This window comes from Scomber scombrus, chromosome 24, assembly GCF_963691925.1.
Source record: "Scomber scombrus chromosome 24, fScoSco1.1, whole genome shotgun sequence".
NCBI lineage: Eukaryota > Metazoa > Chordata > Actinopteri > Scombriformes > Scombridae > Scomber > Scomber scombrus.
Window position 1 is genome coordinate 3,443,922 of NC_084993.1, and position 22,184 is coordinate 3,466,105.

The 22,184-nt window shown below is 43.0% G+C and overlaps 1 protein-coding gene across 1 annotated transcript in view; it reads right to left on the reverse strand.

Moving 5' to 3' along the window:
- LOC133976330 (nck-associated protein 5-like) overlaps positions 1-22,184 on the reverse strand; it is a 130,569-nt gene that overhangs the window by 82,954 nt on the left and 25,431 nt on the right. The window contains exon 3 of the mRNA XM_062414514.1: positions 4,443-4,516. Within this exon, the coding sequence (XP_062270498.1) occupies positions 4,443-4,516 (74 nt within the window). The remainder of the gene's footprint in view (positions 1-4,442; positions 4,517-22,184) is intronic.

Sequence of the window (22,184 nt, forward strand, 5' to 3'; positions counted from 1 at the left end):
AGTAAAAGGCTTCATTAACCCATTCGATTAACCTCTTCCTCCCATAAGCTCCATAAAACTGATGCATGTATTTAGCCAGGCTCGGACTTTCCAATGAATCAGAGCTGAAGCGTTTGGCATTTACAGGACTGGAGAGGCGAGTGTGTCCCCGGCCAGACAGAGTTAGTCAATCCTCACGTAGATAAACTAGCAAGTGTTGACCTGTGTCATTGCACCAGTGATATCACCTCCTTAACTAATTGCTTCAGGGACTTCATCTTCACATTTGCAGTTAACTCCTCATGGACTGGCACTTATAGCAAAGATCAACAAGATGCTAACCCCATATTAACAATTAAATGAGACGTTGCACAGCCTTTTGCTACAGATAGAGCACATTGAAAGAAAATAATTCAATCTCGTTTCCCGCAGATAGGTCACGGTGTGAACTCGGTGGGAAGATCAAGCACGTTTTTATTCAAAACACAAAGAAATCATGAGGAAAATACCTGCTGGTTTCAAAAGGTTTAGATTTTAAATTCCAGCAGTGCTTGAAGGTTCTGATCAAGGTTTCATGGATTGATTCATTTACCCACTGAAGGCTCTTTGAGATATTTAAAAGTCTGGACTCCTGGGCCATAAAGTGACCTCTAATGGATGGATTAGACTAAGTCATTCACTTCATACACACAAATATACTTTGGGAGTGTATTAGATCTCTTTGGAGCTTAGCATGATCAAATCATTGCATTAGACCGGTCAACTTATCCAATTAAAGTTGTAAAATGCACGGCTCTCGTCCAAGCGAGACGGCAGATCCTTGGGGCGCTGGAGAGTTTGCGGGAGGCTGAACCCTATCCACCTCCTCATCGACAGAACAGGCCTGGCCACATACTTCAGCTGAGGATTACAGCCTTTCATCTCGCTCAGACTGCCAGCAACACACAGGCGTCTTTGAGGCCAGATATGCCTTGTAGTAACATCAGCAAGGCACAGATTCATAAAGCGGTTTCCCAGCTTCGTGCTCCTGTGGTCTTTTTCTCTCATGTGTATACACTCACACATTTTTTTTCTCCCCCGCATAACCTTGCCTTCCTCACAGGAGTGCAAGGACATTTTCTTCCATCAGTGTCCCCTGCTGTAATTGACAAATTTAGGGAGCACTCAAAGTCTCTAAAGTGCTTTTTGTGCCATTTTTGAAGTCTTCACTTTAAATAAATGTTGCCATTTGTATTGACAAAAGGAATCAGTGGCTGAAAAACCCAATAGTCTTAACAGCTTAAACAATTAAGGACATTTGAAGTTAACTAATCCAAATGACAATAAGGGATTTACACAGATGAAGGACAGGCATTTAAAAGTAAAATTACACTTTATAGACCAACAAATCCAGTCTTTTTAACGTAGTTGCTGCCCAAATGACAATCCAAAATCTCAACACCATCCTCGTCTGATTAGGCAAGGACAAATGGACAGAAACACTGAGCAGTTACAGGACAAAACTGGTCAATTTCCAATTCTACCCGCCGGCAAATTCACTTACACAAAGAAAGTCCTATTAACTATAATCCCTCTGCTAAGCACACATCTGATCTGACCTCCACTCTCTGTGGATCTCTGCCGTCTTCGAAGCGCCGTTGCTCTATGAACATGACAAATAGCTTATTGATCAGCAGATGTCGTCACTAACGTCTCTTCGGCTTGGGCTGCAGCTGCAGCAGCGTGCGCCACGCAACCTGTCCCAAGCTCTGTGGATCTCCAGCTGAGTCCTCGCCTCCCCCCCACCCTCTCCCTCCACACCTCCCCACCTCCCAGTTGCTCTGAGCTGGGCCCCCTGCCTGTCGGCCACCCTCCTCACCCTTCCTTGTCCCTCCCTGTCCTCCAAGGTGTTGAAAGGGTCACAGACAAACACCATCTGCTCCAACAGGCAGAAAGTGGCAGGTGAGGCCAGCTTCGGGGCATGTGACCTGATACTGGCCAGCTATGGCACGCTTGACCCACTAAAAAACAAGGTCAAAAGAAGATTCAGAAAAAAACATACACCAGCACAGTGACAAATCAAGAGTGGGAAAATGGATAGGGACTGGGGGGAAAAAATCTAATCTACATTGTTTTAATCCACAGGGAAGATTACACAGTCACGGTGCCTTGACACAGCAGCTTGTCAGAAAGAGGTCATGCAAACTCACTCCCTGTCCGTCATGCATTTTAGTGCTGCAGAGCATCCATATGTCCCTCCCACACATGTCTGTTACTCAGCGAGGAGAAGTCTTTAATAAACCTTTTCCTCCAACATACGACTGTGTGCTTACCAGCGTTTCTAGGCCACCACTAATGATATTGTAAGCTTTTAAAAACACATTTGATGTTTTCTAATGAGAGCGCACTAGAAACAAATGAGGAATAAGTGGAAACCGCGGGTCAGCGTCCGACTGTACATTGCATCTGATGTTGCCTAATTTGGATTTGCTCCATCTGATGTTGACACTGTGCTGTGGAGCTTTTGTTTCCGTCTGTCAAGGACGTAGTCACATTGAATAGAGGGAGCAGGAAAGCCCGGCCAGCATCCCACTGGGGTTTTGTGCTCCATCAAGCAATGATGCTGAGTTCGAGAGACGGTGTATGTGTGAGTGTGTGTGTGTGTGTGTGTGTGTGTATACAGTGTTGGGGGTACAGCAGATGCTTTTGACATACAATCAAAAGCAAGCTGATAATTAGATTCATACAATTAAAAATCTATCTATAGATTATCAAACACTCACCACCTGTAGGTTTGAAAGGTGTGCGCAGCTGCCATCCACAAAAAAAACTGGCAACAACATAATATTGTACATCATTTGACACAAAAGCAGGACTTCTTCGTGAAACTACATCCTCCCTGACTGAAAAATGTAGTCTGGTTTAAACTGGAGTCATAATTGTCCAATCTGTGTACTTCATCGGTGTGAAACTACCCTATAATATGGTACAATGAGGGACATGAATGCATTGGGTCATTGGGTCATGAAGTTGGGATGCAGAGAACTAGAGGAATGTGAGAGCTTCTCTTTCTCCTCTTGACGGATTGATGGGCCCCATATTCTGAGGGGTGGAGGGAGACGTCTACTGTGTTGTGAGATGCTGCCTAATAAGGGGAAGGAGGCGTTTTTTTGTTTTTCTGGGTTTTTTTAAACTTGCGCTATGTTTTAGCTGAACAAAAGCCTTTGGAAGTCATTTGTCACTGTCAACACTTTGAATGGAACAATACTGGAAAAGAAATGAGTACAAATCCTGCGTGGTGGTATGTTGTTTCTACAAACTGCTTCAAAGACATGAGGGGTTTTCAAAGCACAGGCTGTATATGCGTTGGTTTGTTTACAACATCTAGACTGTGTCATTTCAACTGTTCAAGAGCTCTTGCTCCCATCACTGTATCCTCTGGAAACAGAAACAAGGACTGGCACTCAGTGGCAACTGATATCATCTACGCAATTAGCACTTGCCCTCAGCCAAACTTGAACCACAAACTCTGCGTTAATCAGCATGTGATGGAGTCTTATCTGATCCTCAATGGAAAAGGATCCACTTCAAATGGCAAATCCTACTTTAAGTTTGAAACACGTTTATGCCACTGAATTAAAACCAGCTTCAGGACTCAAATGGAATCCAGAAAATGACACAATGGTAAGAAGTTTACCAAATTCAAGATATCAGCTACAGTGCTGATTGAGGTTAGGACAGCCGCTTCACATCCTTGGACTCAGTACAAGTTCATGGCTTAGAAAGTAGTTAGTCCAAACATGGGTCACCCTCCGGGTGTCGCTGAGGACGACTCCCATGTCTTATAAAGAGGGGTGGGGATGACTTAGACGAGAGGGTCATTCCTTTACACATCACTTCCTTTATTAAGGGGCAGCCCTGGCCTAGTAAAGGGGATGGTCAGTGGTCATCCATTCCCCCCAGCCACCCACCCTGAGACCCCTACCCTCTATGTCCAACCCCCAGCCCCTCTGTGCTCACTCAGGGGGAAAATTACTTTGAGTCTGGGGAATACAGCTCCATTGAGATAGAGAAAGGGTTGTACAAAAGAGGGTGAAGTTTAAAAAATTGTCTCTCTCTTCTATGGGGGTGGTGCATCACTGGAAGCGCTAGGGTGATAGGAGCACGGAGGGGACAAGGTCATTAGATTGGCATCTCCATAAGCTCTTCATTCCCTTTGTCCAGGCAAATCCACTCCAATGGACCTCCATGAGAAATGCCCCCAGTCAACCCCACACTGGGCCCTGAGCCTCCCTTTTGTCTGGCACTTTTAGTGTGCTTCCAACACAAAAAGCATTTCTCAAGAATAGCATACAAAGCTTAGCTCTGGCACAAAACCAAACAACATTGTTCTGCTGCCTCTGATTGGGAATGGATTGCAGGCAGCTGCAGCTGATATCCGTAGGCAATAAAACATCTGCCCAAAATTCTTGAGAAAATCTTACCTTCTGACATTTCGACGCTCCTCCTCGAGCTGTTTGAGGAGCTCATCGATGCATTTGTTGGCGTCCATGTATTCCTGCCAAGAAGAGATGAGAAAAGCCAAAAGTAAGCAATGGAGTCAATGTGCAAACACCCACACTGAATATAGGTTAATTGGAAACACAGGCAGACTTCAACCAAGATCTTCATCCTAAACGTTATCAGCTGAGCCAAATAATAACAACCATGAACACTCATTGATCAAATGTGTGCATGAGATGCTGTAAAATCATGACTGGACTATGTATTTCCTCCACTTTGTTTTCATAAATGTGTGAAGAACAGCGAACCAGAACTGCGTGTGTAACTCCAGAAGCACCTCTGGGTAACTTCTAACGGCTGGCCCAGAAGCCAGCCCAGCTGTGTAATGTCAGCTGGGAATAGCCCACACTCACAAAACGTGCGCTACTGAGTTACAGCACGGACGAAATGAGCTAAGGCTAAGAGCAGAATGGAAAAAACAGATGTCAGGATTTCTGGGCTATCGCCTAATGATTTGCCTTAGTGGTCCGACTACATAAAGCATTGGGGAGGGGGGGTTTGAAAACGTCAGAAATAGGCCACATAGGCACAGTACTTCAACCATCTGGGTTTTCAGACATTCAAGGTCTACCTACAGTACATAATGCAGCCAGTTGTAACTTGATGCTGTCAGATCAGTGCGGTGTGGGTTTAAAATGAATTAATTAGACGTTAGCTTGACAGCTCATGACACATCTCCTGGGTAAATGGTTATCTCAGTGGGACAGATGCTCTCCATTGATTTCTAGAGACTCGTTCATGTGCTTGCAAAGTGTAATTGAGTAATGGGGATTCCCATGAAGAGGTCACTAGGCCAGGAATCTTAAATCTCTGAGAGAAAAAAAAAGTCATAGTATTTCCGAGCCATAAATATTCATTGTGTTTACTCCTATTGCAGCTTCCTTATCCAGTTTTTGTTTCATATTGTTTGCCCCGGAGCATCTATTTTCTTCTGCTGCAGAATCTTCGTTCTCTAATTAGTCACTGGCAAAAATAAAGCCCTTCTGAGAGACAGAAACTGATTCTTTTGAAATACAACCGCAAGAAATCAAAAACAAATACTGTATTATTTTGACTTTTCTCAGGACCCCTGTTGTGTGTGGTGGAAATACAGCATTTGCACAAGAAAAAAAAGGATTATATAGAAGGGGATTGTTAGAACGGTAAGCTACAGTATAACAAGGCACAATTGTGGGGTACCATGCTGTGACTGTACATGGGCTGGATAAAAATAAATAGAACATTTTACCATATAAAGCAACCCAAAACATGAACTGTAGAAACAACACCTCATTGACACAGGCTCAACAAAAAAGCTTTTACCGTTTGCCTATTTTTGTATTCACACTCTTTCATTAACTATAACCCAAGAACTTTTAATATTTTGTCTGGATTATGAATTTTGACCTCCCTGTGACCCATCCTGTGTGGCCTGACCAGACTTTAAGAAGTGCTGCTATCACTGCATGGGCTTTTTTAACCTGTGGCCTTGAGAGCAAACTCACAGTAGGCCAGATGTTCAGAAGCAAAAGCTGCTGGTCTTAATACAGTAAGTGCAGTCGTTTCGTGTCCTCGCTTTTCCTTAGGGTGCCGCTCTCCCACTGCTGCTTCTAAAGCAATGATTAAACTCACTTCTGAGACCGCCGCTCGAAGACTCCCATCACCCACCAGCCAATGCCAACAGCATGGCAAAGGCCCAGGCTTCCCACTGAGTCGCCAGCCAAGGGCACTCTGGGTGACCATTAGTAAATAGAGCCGTTGCCAAAGCACACCAACAGATCGATGCTTCACAGCACGAGGCCACATTTTCCTATTTTGGGGCACACTTTCCACCATATTCCTACAAAAATTACAACAAAATAGCATAAACTCCAAATCTTTTAAACATCTTTTTCATTATTATCATCATCATCATATCATAGCATAATCATTATCATATCATTCATTTTGACCTCTTCATCTTCAAATCTTTCATATTTGGAAAGCAACCAATTACAGAGTCCAAAAACAGTGCCCCAAAGCCATCTGGTATTCTCAGAGTGCCACAGCACGCGGCCAGAATGTCACTCACACCGAAGCTGAAAGGCCATTAGCGCTCAGTTAAGTGTTCCCAAAGTTAAATGTACTGTTGGCTCCACCAGCAGTCAATCGATAGTGAAGACCATGGCAAATGATCATATCCGTGATGCTCTTTTGGATTTGTCCTTACTGTGTGGGTTGACTCGACTGGGGGGAGGTTGATAGCTGTAGCATGTGTGTTGTGTTAAAAAATATCAGACATTGGTGTTGCAAGATTTCAATTAAAACCCAGCTTTACCCCTTGAAGCTCTGCCATGTAATTAAATAAAATGTATGACTTTTTTCCCCAAGCAAACAAAAACAATTACCCTTCCGGGTTAAAACGTCTGTCTCTGAAAGACCGTTAGCAACACAATCCCATAATGATTCCCGCACAAAGGGGAACCTTCTTCGTGAAAGCCCCATGTCAGGGGAAATATTTACAGGCCACATCAAACGTGAAGTAAAGCTGCCTAAGTCTGTGTTGTCATCGCGTAGACCTTTCCTAATGACAGGGCACTGAAATAATCCTCAGCACACATGAAGGAATGCAGAGAATGCGGCATGCTTGTTGTCATGTGAAATGGGAGGGTATTTAAAGTGGAGATTTAAAGCATGACTCACGTATGTAATGCCGCGTGTTATATCTCCGGCCAGGCATTATTTCTGACGGTTTTACGGCGTGAGTGAAAGCTGCACCGTTCCCACGAGGCCCAGGTACTCACGTGTAGACTTGGAAAAAAAGTGAATTTACTGACCTGAGACTTTATCGGAGGCATATTTCTCAGGATCATTGCTCTCACAGCTGTAGTACAGCCCGACAATTTCTTACAGCGGTTAAAACGTCCTAAGAGTTGTAATCTTGTAAGAAGTGCATTATCACCTCTAAAGGAAAGTGCACTAAATTAAAAAAAGGCTTAAAAATCCTAATGTGCTGAACTTGACAGCAAGAAGCACTTAAAGAGTAGACCCTCTGGAGACCATGTGTTGAAGTTGTTTGAGTTAGCCGGGTTTACGATTAGTTGACGTGTATTTACTTATGTATATAAAAGGTGGAAAATGTGCAATATTCTCTTAAGGTATTCAGTGTCTTTAAATTTCTTAATGTAAATGATGAAAAGACAAAAACTTACTGGATTTGATTGTGATAGAATAATTGTGATACCTCAGGGTGCAACATTCTCTACAATTGCTGCAAAATCTAAAGTTATTCTTTATCTTTATCTACATGTTTAATTCTCAGGCAATCCACCAGCACCCTAAAGAAGAAATATTTACAGTTGCGTGGGAGTAAATGTCACTTTTTTACTCTGAAATAGAATATCATAAGCCAAATTTAGGTGTTAGGTTTATTCACAGTTCTTATCCAGTTGCAAATCAGACTGAACATTGCACAATATTTAATTAAAAACAGCATCGGACATTATATTGATTTTTGCTTGTATGATGTGGGAAGGGGCTAAGCTTGGGTTAAGCTGATAGGTAATGTACTTACTGATGTCCCTGCTCTATGACCGCAGGTTCTCTGTAATGTTTATCCAGCCATGTTTACTCATGTGTGTGAGCACGTTTGATAAGGAGGCACTCAGTAGCTACCGAGGGAAGAGCCTCCCCGCCTTGAGCGCGGCTTGAGTCCCATCCAGTCCCCCTCAAACTGCTCATATGCCTTTATGAAATTTTAAAATATGAGCGCCGTCCCCCACTGCTCTGGCACTGAGGAGCAGGGAGGGGAAATAAAGAGGAAAAAGAGAAAACAGTTCTGTGTGAAGCCGCACAAACATGCAAACAGTCAGACAGAAAGACTGGCACACAAACCCCAATGCAGTCTGTTTAAGATTAATGGTCCAGATTTTTGAGTAATAAAACATCGGATCTATTATTCATCCACATGAGCCTCACTAGCACACTCTGCTCTTTCACACATTCTTGAAGATTAGCAGGGATGGAATCACATCCTAGACAAGCGTCTGGTATAGGCCTCTTTGAAGTAGACTGAGAAAAGAGAAATAAACCTTAAGCTAGATAAAACTCTGACCTAGTTGCTGGCGAGGTCAGGGTGCGTTCCTTGAAGTCGTTGCAGCGATGAGCCCAATCCACCACCTCGCTGTGTCTGCAGATCAGAGGCTCAGGCTGCACTTACAGATAAGACACCTTGTAGAGGCCTACAGTCCCTGTAGTGCGCTCTGGAAATGAGACCCAGCCAAAGACAAGGTCACAACCCCTTCCCTCTCTATCCCTGCCCCCCTACTCACTGCACCTACCCATCTCTGCTCACCATGAATTTTGTGCAAGCTGATGACATGCCAGCGTGGCCTCTGGGACTTTAAAACCAACTGCGAACCCTGAGCTGCACGTTTGACGGAAAGGAAAGCCTCCACATGGGCTACTACAAGTCAAAGGTTATGCCAATAGAATGTAAGATTTCTTTCTGGGCGTATTTTTATGGCACACTTGAGAATGAATTATGACAGTGACTTCTCAAGGTGTGAGGGATGTATCACATCTGATACGGCTGTTAGTCTTGGATACCCGCCAAAGATCTGGCTGGGTTTGCAGCCAAAGAGTTTTGCCATTCAATACTGCAAAGTTTATGTGTACACCGTTAGCAAAGAGGTAAATATAGCAAATTTAATCAGCGTCAATGAAAACGTATTCCCTGTATGCCAATATAATTTATACTGACTGTGATCCTATCGTAGTAACGTAATGAACTAATCAGTATGACTAATTGTCTCTGGGTGCAGATTGCTGCAAACCTGCCTTTACTTGTATTGAGTCTCTCCATATCTGCCAGCCTTAGTTATATTCATTAGTCTTATCAGCATGTTTTGAGGCTCTGTGCTGATGATCCTTCACTCGGAGGTCGTTACTCACATCCCAATGACCCAGGGTCATAATATCAGATGAACCATTGGGCTCTCATATCCTCAGACCCTGATAACTCAGTGATAGCCCAGTGCAAAGGGGCAGCTACTAGTGGGATTTCTCATATGAGGAAAAGCTACTGAGATCTGCACACTGTCAACTCAATCTGTTAGAGATGATTTGGTGTCCGGGACGAATGCGATCCGAATCCTTTCATCAAACTGAACCGAGGAGCTGCTTCTTGCATCACAAGCATTTGATGAATTCATAAAGGAAATTGTTGTCTCTCCAGATGACAGAATAAAGATTTAGACGTTGAATGGGCAGAGACACGGTCATGACCTCCACTCTCTTTGGCTGCACTGCCTTTCTGACAGATCATATCTCAAGTGAGCATGTTTAGAGTTAAGGTCAGGGTAGCTATACATTTCATAGTCTACCTATGCAGTATCTCAGTCAAGTATCTCTTGGAATTATGTCCACATCAGATGATGCCACATTTCACGATTTACGTCGAGTGCCGTCATTTAGTGCCAGTGTAGAAAGGAGTGAAGGTTTTATGTAGGTAGGTAAAACGCAAAGGTGTGGAGGTCAAGAGAATGGATGACTGTATAGCATGTCCGACTTCAGTGCAGGAGAAAGACGTTTGCATCCCATCACAGACCTGCAATTAAAGTTTATTTGCAATAACCTTTCCCTATATTTGATCATACCATAGTTGCTTTGCTCAGATTATTTTAAAATCATCAAAAATGTCCAAAGTTTTGCAGAATCATCATCTATGACCTTACCAATATTAATTTTTTTTAAATAAAACTAACCAAATTAAGCTCTTACTACCTCACAGTTAATGAACTGCTGCTTATCAAATGATCCTAAGCCAGAGTTGAGCACTATAGTACTTAATTGTACCCAAAACGTCAATGACTGTGATCCTTTGGAGACTTGCACAGTAGCCTTATTGAGCTGAAGACATTCGTGTAACAAATGCCTCCAGTGAGCAGGATATTCTTCATCTGCCTACCTGCCCCAAATGGAGGAGTGTCAGGGAATATGGATTACTTGAGATACAAAAGGGAGCCTGTTCATCATCTAGGGTGAGTTTCAGCAGTTTGGGTTATCTGATGTTCTTCCTCCAGCAGCACCTACGGCCGGGCCCAGCCCAAACATCAACACCTCGCCACCGTCAGGAATCCAAATCCCCGCAGATTATCTTTCCAAACATTAAGATACATCCAACGCTCAAATAACCCCCCGTCTGTTTGGGCTCCTCCTCTGCTCTTTGGGTTTGACAGAGTGGGCCATTCATGCCTGTTGGGAACAGTGGCAAAGCTGTTTCGCGGCGCAAATCTCACAGGGGAAAGTTGAAAAAGTAGCTGAGGAATGAAATACATCGGATCTGACATCGCTATTCGATCACTTCCACAGAGCTACCTGTGTGGAAGAGCAACTGAAGGCATCACAGACCTATGCGAGTACGTGCATTCATGTGCATCTCTTGAGTTTGTGTGTTTTTACTGAATCTTTGAATGAAGGCACGTCACATTCTTTATTATCCCAAGCAGGCAAATCTGGGTGCCAGCAGTTCACATTGCTTATGAATTGGCTCTTAGTATATGGTTATGACTATATTGTTCATGGAAAATTGGCTTTATAAAATTGAAAGGTGCAACACAGCTAATATGACAGCTTTCTTAATTTGATGTTTCCCTCAGAAGTCATCACCCTCAAGACAATTTAGAGTTGTTCAATGGCGCTAATTTATATATGGAAGATCTCTAAAATTGAAAATTGAATTCAAAAGCACTGTGCAAATTCCATTCAGCTATGGTTGTCAAAATTCATTTAACTGGCATCCAGCTGCTAGTAAGTTACTGTCAAATTTACAGCAAGCGTTTGTAAGCAAATATTAATACTCAGCATCCATGCATTAAACTTCTTTTACTTTCTCATACAAACAAATGCTTATTTTTCCATTTTTATGATATCCATTTCTCTCCCTGTTTACTTTGTCTCCATTATCTCTTCCTTTACTGCTTTGCTTTCAGTCTCAGTTTTAAATGTGCAAAAACACACATCAGGGAGGAGCAGCAGAGGAATGCTGCTTTTCGAAATGAAAACAAACACACAGTGTGTCCATGCTGGTACCAATGTTTCCAGACAGGATGGGAATCTAGGAAACAGGGACGCACAGGGGGTAGAAGTCTGCGGTGCGCCCATGCCCAGATTTAACAAGCCTGGGGGTTGCCGAGTTTTATTATCATCTGGGGGCCAATATTCAACCAGGTGTACTTGGAGCGGGAGGGAGAGTGGCGTTGACAGAAATGAAAAGGAAACCTGGACCTGGCAACCCAGAGGAGCACAGGGGGGAAAAAAGGGAGGCTGCCATAGGAAAGGAGAGAAAGAGAACGTCAGTGAGAGACAGAAAGGATCAGAGAGGTTGGAGAGACAAGGGCAACGGAGACCGGGAACAACATCAAAACTATAAAGAGACATTACATTTCTTTTAAAAACAGGAAGAAAGATACAGCCAAAGTAGGGCTCATAGGTGTTAACATTTTTATACTGTGATTTTGACTTATTACATTTAGAGGAGTCATAAACATTGTTGACTTTGAATCAGTTTTTTTTTTTTGTCATTTCTACATATTTGAGTCTGACCTTTACATGGAGCACTTATACAATCCAGCATCCAAAACTTAAAAATGAAGAAAAACATCTACTATGAAGCAAAAATAAATATAACGATGATGATTTTTTGTCATGACAAAATGATGGCTGTATTGTGGTGCTCAAAAGAAAGGGAGACTTTTCTTGGTTAATTATTCCCATTTCCAATCAGCACAATGCCTTCTGTTTATGCTTATTAAGTTATGTTTCATTTGAACTAGTACAGTTTCTACCGTAAGAACTTGAGGAGGTCTAAACAAAGATATTATCACCTATCACAACAGCTGCAGGTCAACAAATCCAAAATCAAACCACCTAATATCTGTTGTAATTGCAGCGCTAAAATGACTCCTTTCAACTCCTTACCTTTCCCAAGTATTGGTTTCCCTGTCCACCACCAACCCTGACACAGTGCAACAGTCCTACTGTCCAATAAAGAACCCAGCAGAACCCATCATCTCTTTTTACAGCTCAACAAAGTAGCCTGTAAGCGGGGCCGTATTCATAGATTAACAGCGGCCATTATTAATTTGGTTTAAAAATATCAGCCCTCGCTCAAAGGAAAGTGAAAAAAGACGTCACTTTGAAACGAGACAAAGAGCACGAGAAAACGAGAGCGAGTCTTCGTAAAGTGACAGAGGGGTAAGAGGGGCAGATCAGAGCAGAGTGCTGATGCTAAACAGATGTTGGTTGGTTCGCAGGGGGAAGTTGGGCTTCTGTTTATGCAGGCTTTGACAGACAGGCGCCACACCTAACCGAGCCACACTGTAAGCTGAAGCATTTGCAAGAGCGGAGAGGGTCGATCAAGTAGCAGTGACTGTGACCCTTCACGGGAAATTAGGCACATTATAGATTGAGCGGAATGCCCTCAAGAGGATCCATTCAGCATTATCTGCATTTTACAGCTCAGCTCTCCAGCATTTCTCGCCTCTTCTCATTACAGTTCGACTGTATGCTTTGTGTCATCATGTTGACAAGTGCTTACTTTACACTCTATCACAGTAGACTCAAAGACTAGCACTTTTGTTTCAGCTCACTTCCTTGGGGCTTGTATATGGTGCTGATAGTTTCCCAGAATTACAGCTTAAATTCAAAACATAGCTCCCCATCTTATTTTTTATGATGACACCAAGTGAAATCCAAAGAAGAAGAAAAAAATTCAGAGTCTGCAAAGTTCAGCTGAGAGGACAGGACAGCATAACATCCCAGGTAACAAATCAAAACCCCCCAAAAATACAACAAAGTCTCTTCAGCAACAATCTCATGACCTCCAAGCGTGTGTTTTTGCAGAGATATTTCTTGCCCGGGACACTTTGTTAGATTCCCTGACATTTCACGTGCATTAGCTTCAGGCCTCCAGGTTTATCACAGCTCTCCTCTGTTTAATCCAGAAGCTGATTTATTGACGAGGCCTGTCTGCGCGCTGAGGCGGCTGACCCAGGTGCCGGGCAGATGTCGAGGCGAGCGGGCGGGCAAAAAGCGTTGCATTCCTGCTAGAGAAAGCATTAATGTCAACTTCTGATTTCCTTCTCTCTCCGTCTTCCTGTCTTGGGATGGGGATGGGGGAGTGGAGATTGCCCCTGCAGGCATGCAAGGAACCATAACCGGAGAAATGGTAATGTGACAAGAGGTTTGTTTGCGCTCCTGTCATCCTCAAACCCACCTGTGTCACTCATGCTTATCAGATCCACATTTCCTATCTCACCTGACAGCGATGGAGAGCGGATCAAGATACAGTGGGGATATTTCTTTCTTCTTTTTTTCTTTTTTTTTGTAAATGGGGGAGGGAAGGTGTAGTATAAGAATAATAATGAGAAATGTGAAAGGAGATGGGTTGTGGTGACTTTTGACCTCTACTGCAGGACCGAGTGCAATGATAATTCCCGTGGTCATGAATTATTTCTTTGGCGATGCAGAGGGGGGCGATCAACGTGTTTTTGCTCGGCGCATCATTCCAGACAGACTGTGGGGGTGGCAGAAGCCTCAGGGTTAACAAAACAGGCTTGTGACCAAAAGGTTGCCTGTTTAGATGTGAGGGCTAACTAGAAAATATTTGCATTGGGGGGGAGGTGAATGAGAAATGCACACACTTCCTCAAACAGATACGTGCCCCTAACCAGAAAAGTGAACCAATGGAGCTTCCCAGTAGCCAACAATACAAAGCTGCAGTTGTCCTGGCGTGGGTGGTGTAAATCTAGGTAACCCCCACCCCTCAGGCTTTGGTGTAAATAAGAATGTCCTCAATGAACTTTCCTTGATAAATTATGAATGTTAGACAACAGCTTTGGTGCATGTTCAGCTTGAATCTCTAGAACTCGTATATGAATATAGAGCCTGTAGGCAAGGGGACAAATCTTTGGTAATTTATTAGTTGCCCAGAGAAAATCAAGGATCCTCACTCCACAAGGTGTTACGTTAAGTCAAGTGCATGATATATTTCATTTCTGACAGATCAGCACTGAAGAATACAAGTGTTCAGATACAAATCTACACACCAGATCATCTAGAAACCACAAAGGAAGCATTTTTGTTCTTGTATTTCAGTTGCAATATCAGAGCAGTATTTTTGGCTTGAAGAAGATTATCTACTCTCCACTTTGGCTGCATCTGTTTCATGGGTTAATGTGAACAAAGACCTCTCAGTGCAGCCGCTCACCGCACTCCGTCAAGTGATCTAAAAGAGGAGTGAGAGTCCAATAATTCAGCGGCATAAAATATTTAAATCGGCCATCATCGACTTTTGAAAGGCATTATGGAAGCCTATATCAGGGCTTTTTACAGTCAGAGCTCATCCAGGTTGGGAAAGAATTTCAATATGAATCTGGAGCCAGCCACACACTGTATTTACACAGTTAATGGCACTAAATCCTTGTTATCATCTCAAGTGGAGTCTTATTTTTAGCAGCCATATATGTTTTATTTCTTCCAGATGGGAGCCGGGGAAGAATTTGACATCAGTGCTGGTTCTCATTAAGCCTCTCAGACGGGGTGACATCAGCGGACTTCAACACACTCTTGTATCAGGATTGAAACACATTGGATTCCTCTGTGCGGAGAACCTTTTGAGGCCCCACAAAAATAAGAAGTGTCAAAGGTCTACCAGATAAATAAATTCAATTTTCATCATTATCATAACTGACTTTCCTAACAGGAACCTGATTTTTAATAGTATTTGTTTATTTTAAGCTGTCGCTGTCTGGATTTCATATCCTGAGACATTTCAGCACTTGAACCCTTTGAGATATTTTAGGATCAGAATGTGATAGTTCCGCTACTGTGGGAAAATGTCGCAGTGCAAGGACTTGAATTTCCTTTGCTTAGGCCAGCTATTTGCTCTTACAATAACAACACTGTTCTATCATTATTATTTGTTTACTCAGCTAACCCTTTTTATCTGGGGCAACCCCCCTTTTAGCGAATACTCTCACATTCTCCGAACCCTCTGGAAGCCATTTCTCAACCAATGGGCTGATTGAAGTGAGGTAGCGGCTTCGTTCTGAGGGGTTACAATAGCTCAACCATCAGATGCCCTCTACCCCTGAAAGCATTACCTTCAGCATGAGCTGTTTACCGCGGCATTATACAGCACACACTGGGGCATTCTGCATTGTTCTCCTTGTAGGTCATAAGTCGGACTGACCTCACTAGTTGTATTATTCATGGAGGTGAACACACCTAAAAAGATCCACTCCGTGATGGGCTGTAAAACATGTATGTGGCATGTTGATGTTGTGGAGGAAAAAGGAATATGTGGGAAACACAAAAACATACTACACCTACTATAATTGATCATTTAAACATAGATTAGCATTTATTTAAGTCATCTATCAAAAGGGAAAGTGTCCGAAATTCACTGGTTCCAGCTTCTCAAATATGAGGATATGCTGCTTTTGCTCAGTTTTATATACTTATGAATTGAATCTCTTTGTGTTTTTGATATTTTAATGTTATCTTGAGCTCTTGAATGGGCAATTTTCTGACATTTTATACAGTGAAACTTTTTAGATTAAGTAGTCGGATAAAACCTATTTAATCTGTGGTGAAAAGACTTCTTAATTGCATCCCTAGCTGAATAAATACTGAAACTACTTATCATTTATCAATGAGTCATATCCATCTTTCACCGCTTTTTATGTGAAACAAATTGTGACTTTCCGTATTGTTGTGCGGGTCAGATATTGTTGCTTGATCACACCGTTTGTGCGATGAGGCCTGAAAGGGACAGGCTCAGTCCTTGTGAATGGAAGCCTGATGAGAAAATGAAGAGCTTTCAGCATCACCTCATTTCGGCATTTCTGCGCATAAGAGGTCCATTTACAGTGAAACGTATCCTGAGACCGTTCAAACGCTTTCCAGGTTCCCAGTGTACACAGACCCCATGCTGGAGTCAAGCCATGCAAGCAGTAGGGGGAAGTGGGTCAGGGGAGAAAGGCTTAATAATGCACTAATTCAGCTGGTTCGACTTGAGACCTATAACGCCCCTCTCAATGCTCTGGCTCAGGCAGGACTGAGACAGAGGAAGGGTGGGGAAGACAGAAAATCCAACCAGGAAATGCCTCCCAAATAAAGCTTGTTTGTATCTGAATGAATTGGAGGGGCAGGGTTGTATTGCAATATTCATCAAAGAGTAGAAACAGACTACTTTGTTGGGCTGTTAGCGCATCTGACCCATTTCCTGCAAAATGATGATAATCCAAAAGAAATTACTGTAATAAAATAATCATAGGAATCTTGTTTGCTCTGCATAATTAGCTGCATGGAAATCTACTGGCTCCCCCAGCTGCTATGCCAGATGGATGCTGGGTCATGGCTCAATAGCCTGCTGGCTGCCACGGGCCCTCACAATAGCCCCTCAGTGACCACCGTGACCACACACAAAGGCAGTCGTTGACCACTGACACCACAGACAATCAGCCCTGAGGGTCAAACGCTCCTGTGCAGAGCATCTCACATTCAATCCTGTTCACCTGAGGCTCGGCCCGCCTCATAAAACCCCAATCACTGCTCTGATGTCTGGCCCCACAGAGAGGATCCCAGAAAATCATTGAGCGCCACAAGCACATCACCATAAAGTTGAGTTATGGACCCATGAAAGGCATACAGATCATATTATCTCTTTAGAAAGTGACTGAGACTCAATAATGTGAATGGCTCCAGCTAGCCGGATGACTCACACAGACAAACGTTACTACATGCAGATGATATTGATTGTTCTCATGAACCTTCGGTACATATGTCTGTCTTTTAATGACAAAGAACCAATGGTGTAAGGCTAGCATCCAAATAACTTCATCTCAGCAATCAATGACTGACATCAAGTGCTGGAAATGCACCGCACCAAATGTTAAATGAGTCACGTAAAGATGTTTTGAATCTTACGTTACCCATTAAAATGAGATTCATTATTTTCCATTTTAAAATGCAAAACTGCTCTTAAATGCAGTTTTTCCTTTGTTCAAGTAAAACATTTGTTTCTAGAAATCAAGTTAATCTTTGGAAGAAGATGGAATTGCACCCTGTTGGCAGGATGAGTTTAAAACCAAAGAGCTCAGGATGGAGACTTTTTGCAGCGTGTAATTGGATCTGCAGAAATGGCCAATCTTCAAGCCACTGACTCCTTCTAATGGTGCGCCATCACACAGCTCCTGCATGAATTTCCTTTTAATCATATTAATGACTCTGCTTTGCACCTCATATTGATACTTGGCATTTGAGATAATGTGAGGACGGTGGCCGTGTTATGATGAGCGCTTTAAAGCCCTGGGATAACACAACTGGAGACCATGCTGGATTGTAAATTGCTTTAAAAATGAAGCAGGCTTGATTTCTGACCTGCAGCGTTATTGCAAAACTGAAGATGGAGCCTATGATAGTGTGCAGGGGAAAAAATCAACACATTCTGCCTATCGGTCCTGACAGCACCCGACTCCTCAAATAGTGGGAGTGGCATGAAGGTCACTGCCTCCTGACTGTGAGGCTGCGGTGTAGCCGGCAGGCGGATGTGGTGAGCTGGACTCTACTCAACTCCCTCTTCCCACTCGCCGACTTTTCGCAGAGTAGAGACAAGGCTAGCGTCAGCCGCAAACGCTTCTGACAGAGCGCATTAGCCACGTCAGAGAAAATCAGGTTCCCTGCAAACAACCCCTTATTATAATGCGACGCACTGCAGCAGTTTGAGGCAAGGCAGATCTCTCGGCTTTTGTTGCATCCGCTCTGGTGCTGTGTTTGCATATGAGCGAGTTCCAGCGCAGGATATTGTGGAGAAACATCTCAGGGAATGGCTTATACTATGAAAATAACCACTGGCCGTTTTCTTTAAAACATGTCAGACAGAATTAAAACCGTTTTCTCACGATGAGCAACACAGACCACAAAGGCTTCTGTTATCAGGGCAGAGAGCACGGAGGCAAGAAACAAACACCACACTCCAAAACACACTGACGCGTTACACACAGGCTCAAACACTTGTCATAATATGTTAATCTACCACAACTTGCATTAATTGGGTAAAAATTGTACTCTGCGAGGTAATAGGAGCCCATTATGATTCATGACACAGTAAACTTCCACATGAGGCTTCAGGCGTTCCCCTCAGGGCTCCCACCCTGTGACACATAACACAGCCGGGCAGGTGATCTTTTGTTTGGGAGGGAGATGTGTGTATGCATGCACCATGTGAGAGAAGGACAGAACACAGAGAAGTGATGAGAGTTTAAAACAAAAAAAACACACACAAAAAAAGAATGAAAGACAACTGTGCTGCAAGCCTTTTCCCCAGTGTATAGGTGATATACAGGAGCTCTATTGTATTGTCTAGCTCTGCTGCTGGGAGCTGACAGGCCCTTTAATGCTGTAGAGCTGTCTGTCCTCAGAGGCTGTCATCAATGAAAAAGAGCAGGGGACCAGGGGACCAGGGGAAGCTCGGTCAGGGCCGGGCCACTGCAGGGACACAACCAGCTGGAGCACCTGGTGTTCAGAGCAAACACTCACACTCACTCACTCACACACACACACACACACACACACACACACACAAACACACATACGCACGCACGCCTACACACATGTGAGATGACCACATGAAGGCACACATGAACCCAAACGTTTATGCATTTGTGTACACATGGGCAAACGTGGATAATGTGCGCATGTGTCCACATGAATGCACACGTGAAACACAGGCAAGCACATATCCCGTGGGATATGTGATTACAGTGTAGCTTTAATATTGTGCAGTGAGAAAAAAACAAAAGAACTATAACTTTTGATTTTAACGAACATGAGATTTAAAACTCACTAGAATAATTTACTTGAAACTTGAAAAAAAAAAAAACTCAAGAAGAAAGAATTGTGTATTTGCTGAATGAACTATTTTGTTTATTTACTGTAAATACTTTGAGGAATTTTAGAACTAAGTTTGGGAACAAAGACCACACCTTAAACACATCCCATTTCTGCACAAAGAGTATTTAGGCACACCTTTTCCATCCCCTTCTCCTTCATCTTAGTTTTCACATCCCTCCTTCTAAAACCCCCTTTTTTTACCTTTTCTCTTCATTGTTTGAATACAGGAACCAATGAAGGCTCAATCTAAGCTGATTACCTGAAGAGACGGCTCCCCCACTCAGATTCTCGATTCCCTTGGTTCCTTCCTATCTACCCGCCACCGACATCGGTTCATTGACGTACACCTCCCTTCATCCATCCTCAACCCTGATTCCTCTCCTTTATCCTTTACCAATAATCCCCTCATCCCTCCATCCCTCAACCGTCATCCTTTCATCCCTAAAACCTCATCCCACCATCCCTACCTCTGGACCATCAATCCACCCCTCCTACACCCCATTCCAGCTCTCCTCCTTCTACAGTCCCCATTAAATCATTTCAAATCCACAATTTTGTTGGTAAGGGATTTGTTAGTGAAATGTAGCGGAGTTGGCAGCTTGAAGAGGCTTCACTGAAGATTTATAGGTTGACGCCACCTAAACTGCGCTGTCAGAAAAATTTGGAGCCTTGTAGTCACTGGGTGGGCGACAATGTTGAGGCAATAACGAGATAATAGGAGGTCACGCAGGAGGTGTGCGTGTGTGCAATGGTGCAGAAACTCACGACAACCACAATCTGACAGTTTCATGTGGATTTATATGTAGTCGTTGGAAAGTGATGAACGCCGAGCAAGATGCGAGAGAAGACATTTCGTTCACCTGCACATCATTAAATCCACATCAAGCTGAACACTTATAATTAAAACCACTCTTTAGGTCAATATATCTGTCAAGTGTCTGTCAGCAGTATTTGCAGCCAGTTTCCTGTAAGCTTCTTTCTCATTAGTGGAAAACCAACATTCAACAAAACCGACACCTCACACTCTCTGCTGAGCCATGCTGCCCAGAAACTGATGTTGCGCATTCACCATGAGTAACAACATGACCTCGATATTTCGGAAGTGTGTTTTTGTGTCTGTTTTGGGTGGTGGTGGTGCTGGTGGTGGTGGGAGGATAATCTATGCAAAGCTCTGAAGCTGAAATTCAGCTGTTGAAAGCCAATAAGGCGGTATCAAAATGAGGGCAGAGTTAATTAATCATCTCGGCTTCCTTTTCACGGCCCTCCCGTGACTGTCCCGGGGGCTTGTGTGTGTGTGTGTGTGTGTGTGTGTGTGTGTGTGTGTGTGTGTGTGTGTGTGTGTGTGTGTGACAGAGAAAGCAAGGCAGGGGAGCAGGAGGGTGGTGCAGGTTGCAGCTGGGGGATATTAGCATAAAGTAATGTGAGCCAGCAGACTGCTGAGCTGCTCTACACCGGGTGCAACCCTCTTAGGAAAAAACAGGAAACTACTGACACCTGCTTTATTCACTGGCCGCAGAAAAAAAAAGAAAGAGGAAATACATTTAAAAGACAGTAGAAACTCTATTATTTGCTGATGTTGCACTAATTAAAAACAATAAAACTAGAAGAGGGCAATCAGTAGAGTGCCATGTGTGTTTAGGGGAGACCCACCAAGCATCCTCCTGGGTTGGCCTAACTGTATGAACTTAATAAGGTAACAATAAACGGGAAGATAAGGTCAAACTTCTCAGTTTAAACATTGTTATTTAACATTTGGTTGTAGCAAATCACATAAAAATAAAAGCCATTCCTACCTCCCTCTGCCCTCCCAAACAAAGAAGAGTCAAATCTCACTCAATTGTTCCTCCTGACTCCCTTACAGTAAAGATGGCAACAAAGATAACAAAAATGGGGCCTAACTTAAGAGTCATCATAACAGATCAGGTATGGAAATATTCTGCAGATGCTCCAGTTCAACATCAGACCAAACTTTTCTGTAAATGTCAGTGTTTGAGCCACACTAAAGGACAAAATACAACCTGCAACCTGCAAGAGATTTGTTTTTAGCCAAGTCGATTGCCAGAAATGCCTTTTTCTGCAGTTGTCGATCACTTGTGGTCGCTACCAGCCTGTTAAGCAGAGTGATGAGTCATCAGTCAATGGCGGGATGAAGCGCATTCATAAAAAAAATTGTTTTAACAACTGTGAATCACAGCAACCATGACACATTCTTTAGTCTACAGTCATAAATGTGCACTAACAATATTAGGCTGATGGGTTCAGTACTATGCAAGATTAACTGCAGACACACACAACCAAACACATGATCTCCTCCATGATTATGCCTGGGGGCAATAATAATACTCTCTTGACATGAGATTGTGGACAGTATGCACCATGTTAATTGTCATGTCATTTTTGACCTCAGTTAACTAGAAATCAGTGTTGTTTTATTTTAACAGCAAATGTAATATGTGTGAGCAGACAGTCATCAATCATGAAGACTTGGGAAAGCCACTGCCAATAAAACTTCACATAGAGAAAGAAAAATGTTTTTCCAAAGATTGTTTTTGTTTGTTTTTCCACAATCTTCCCCGAGCTCTCACCACCATCCATAATTAGTTTTAATGCTTCGCAGCTGTGAGAAGCTCATCTCTTTATGCCTTGTATGGTGGGGACAATAGTGCATATTTAAGTTATCCTGTTAATGTGAACAAAATACATTCAAAAGTTTAAAATCTCTTAATGTTACTTAAATTTATAAAACA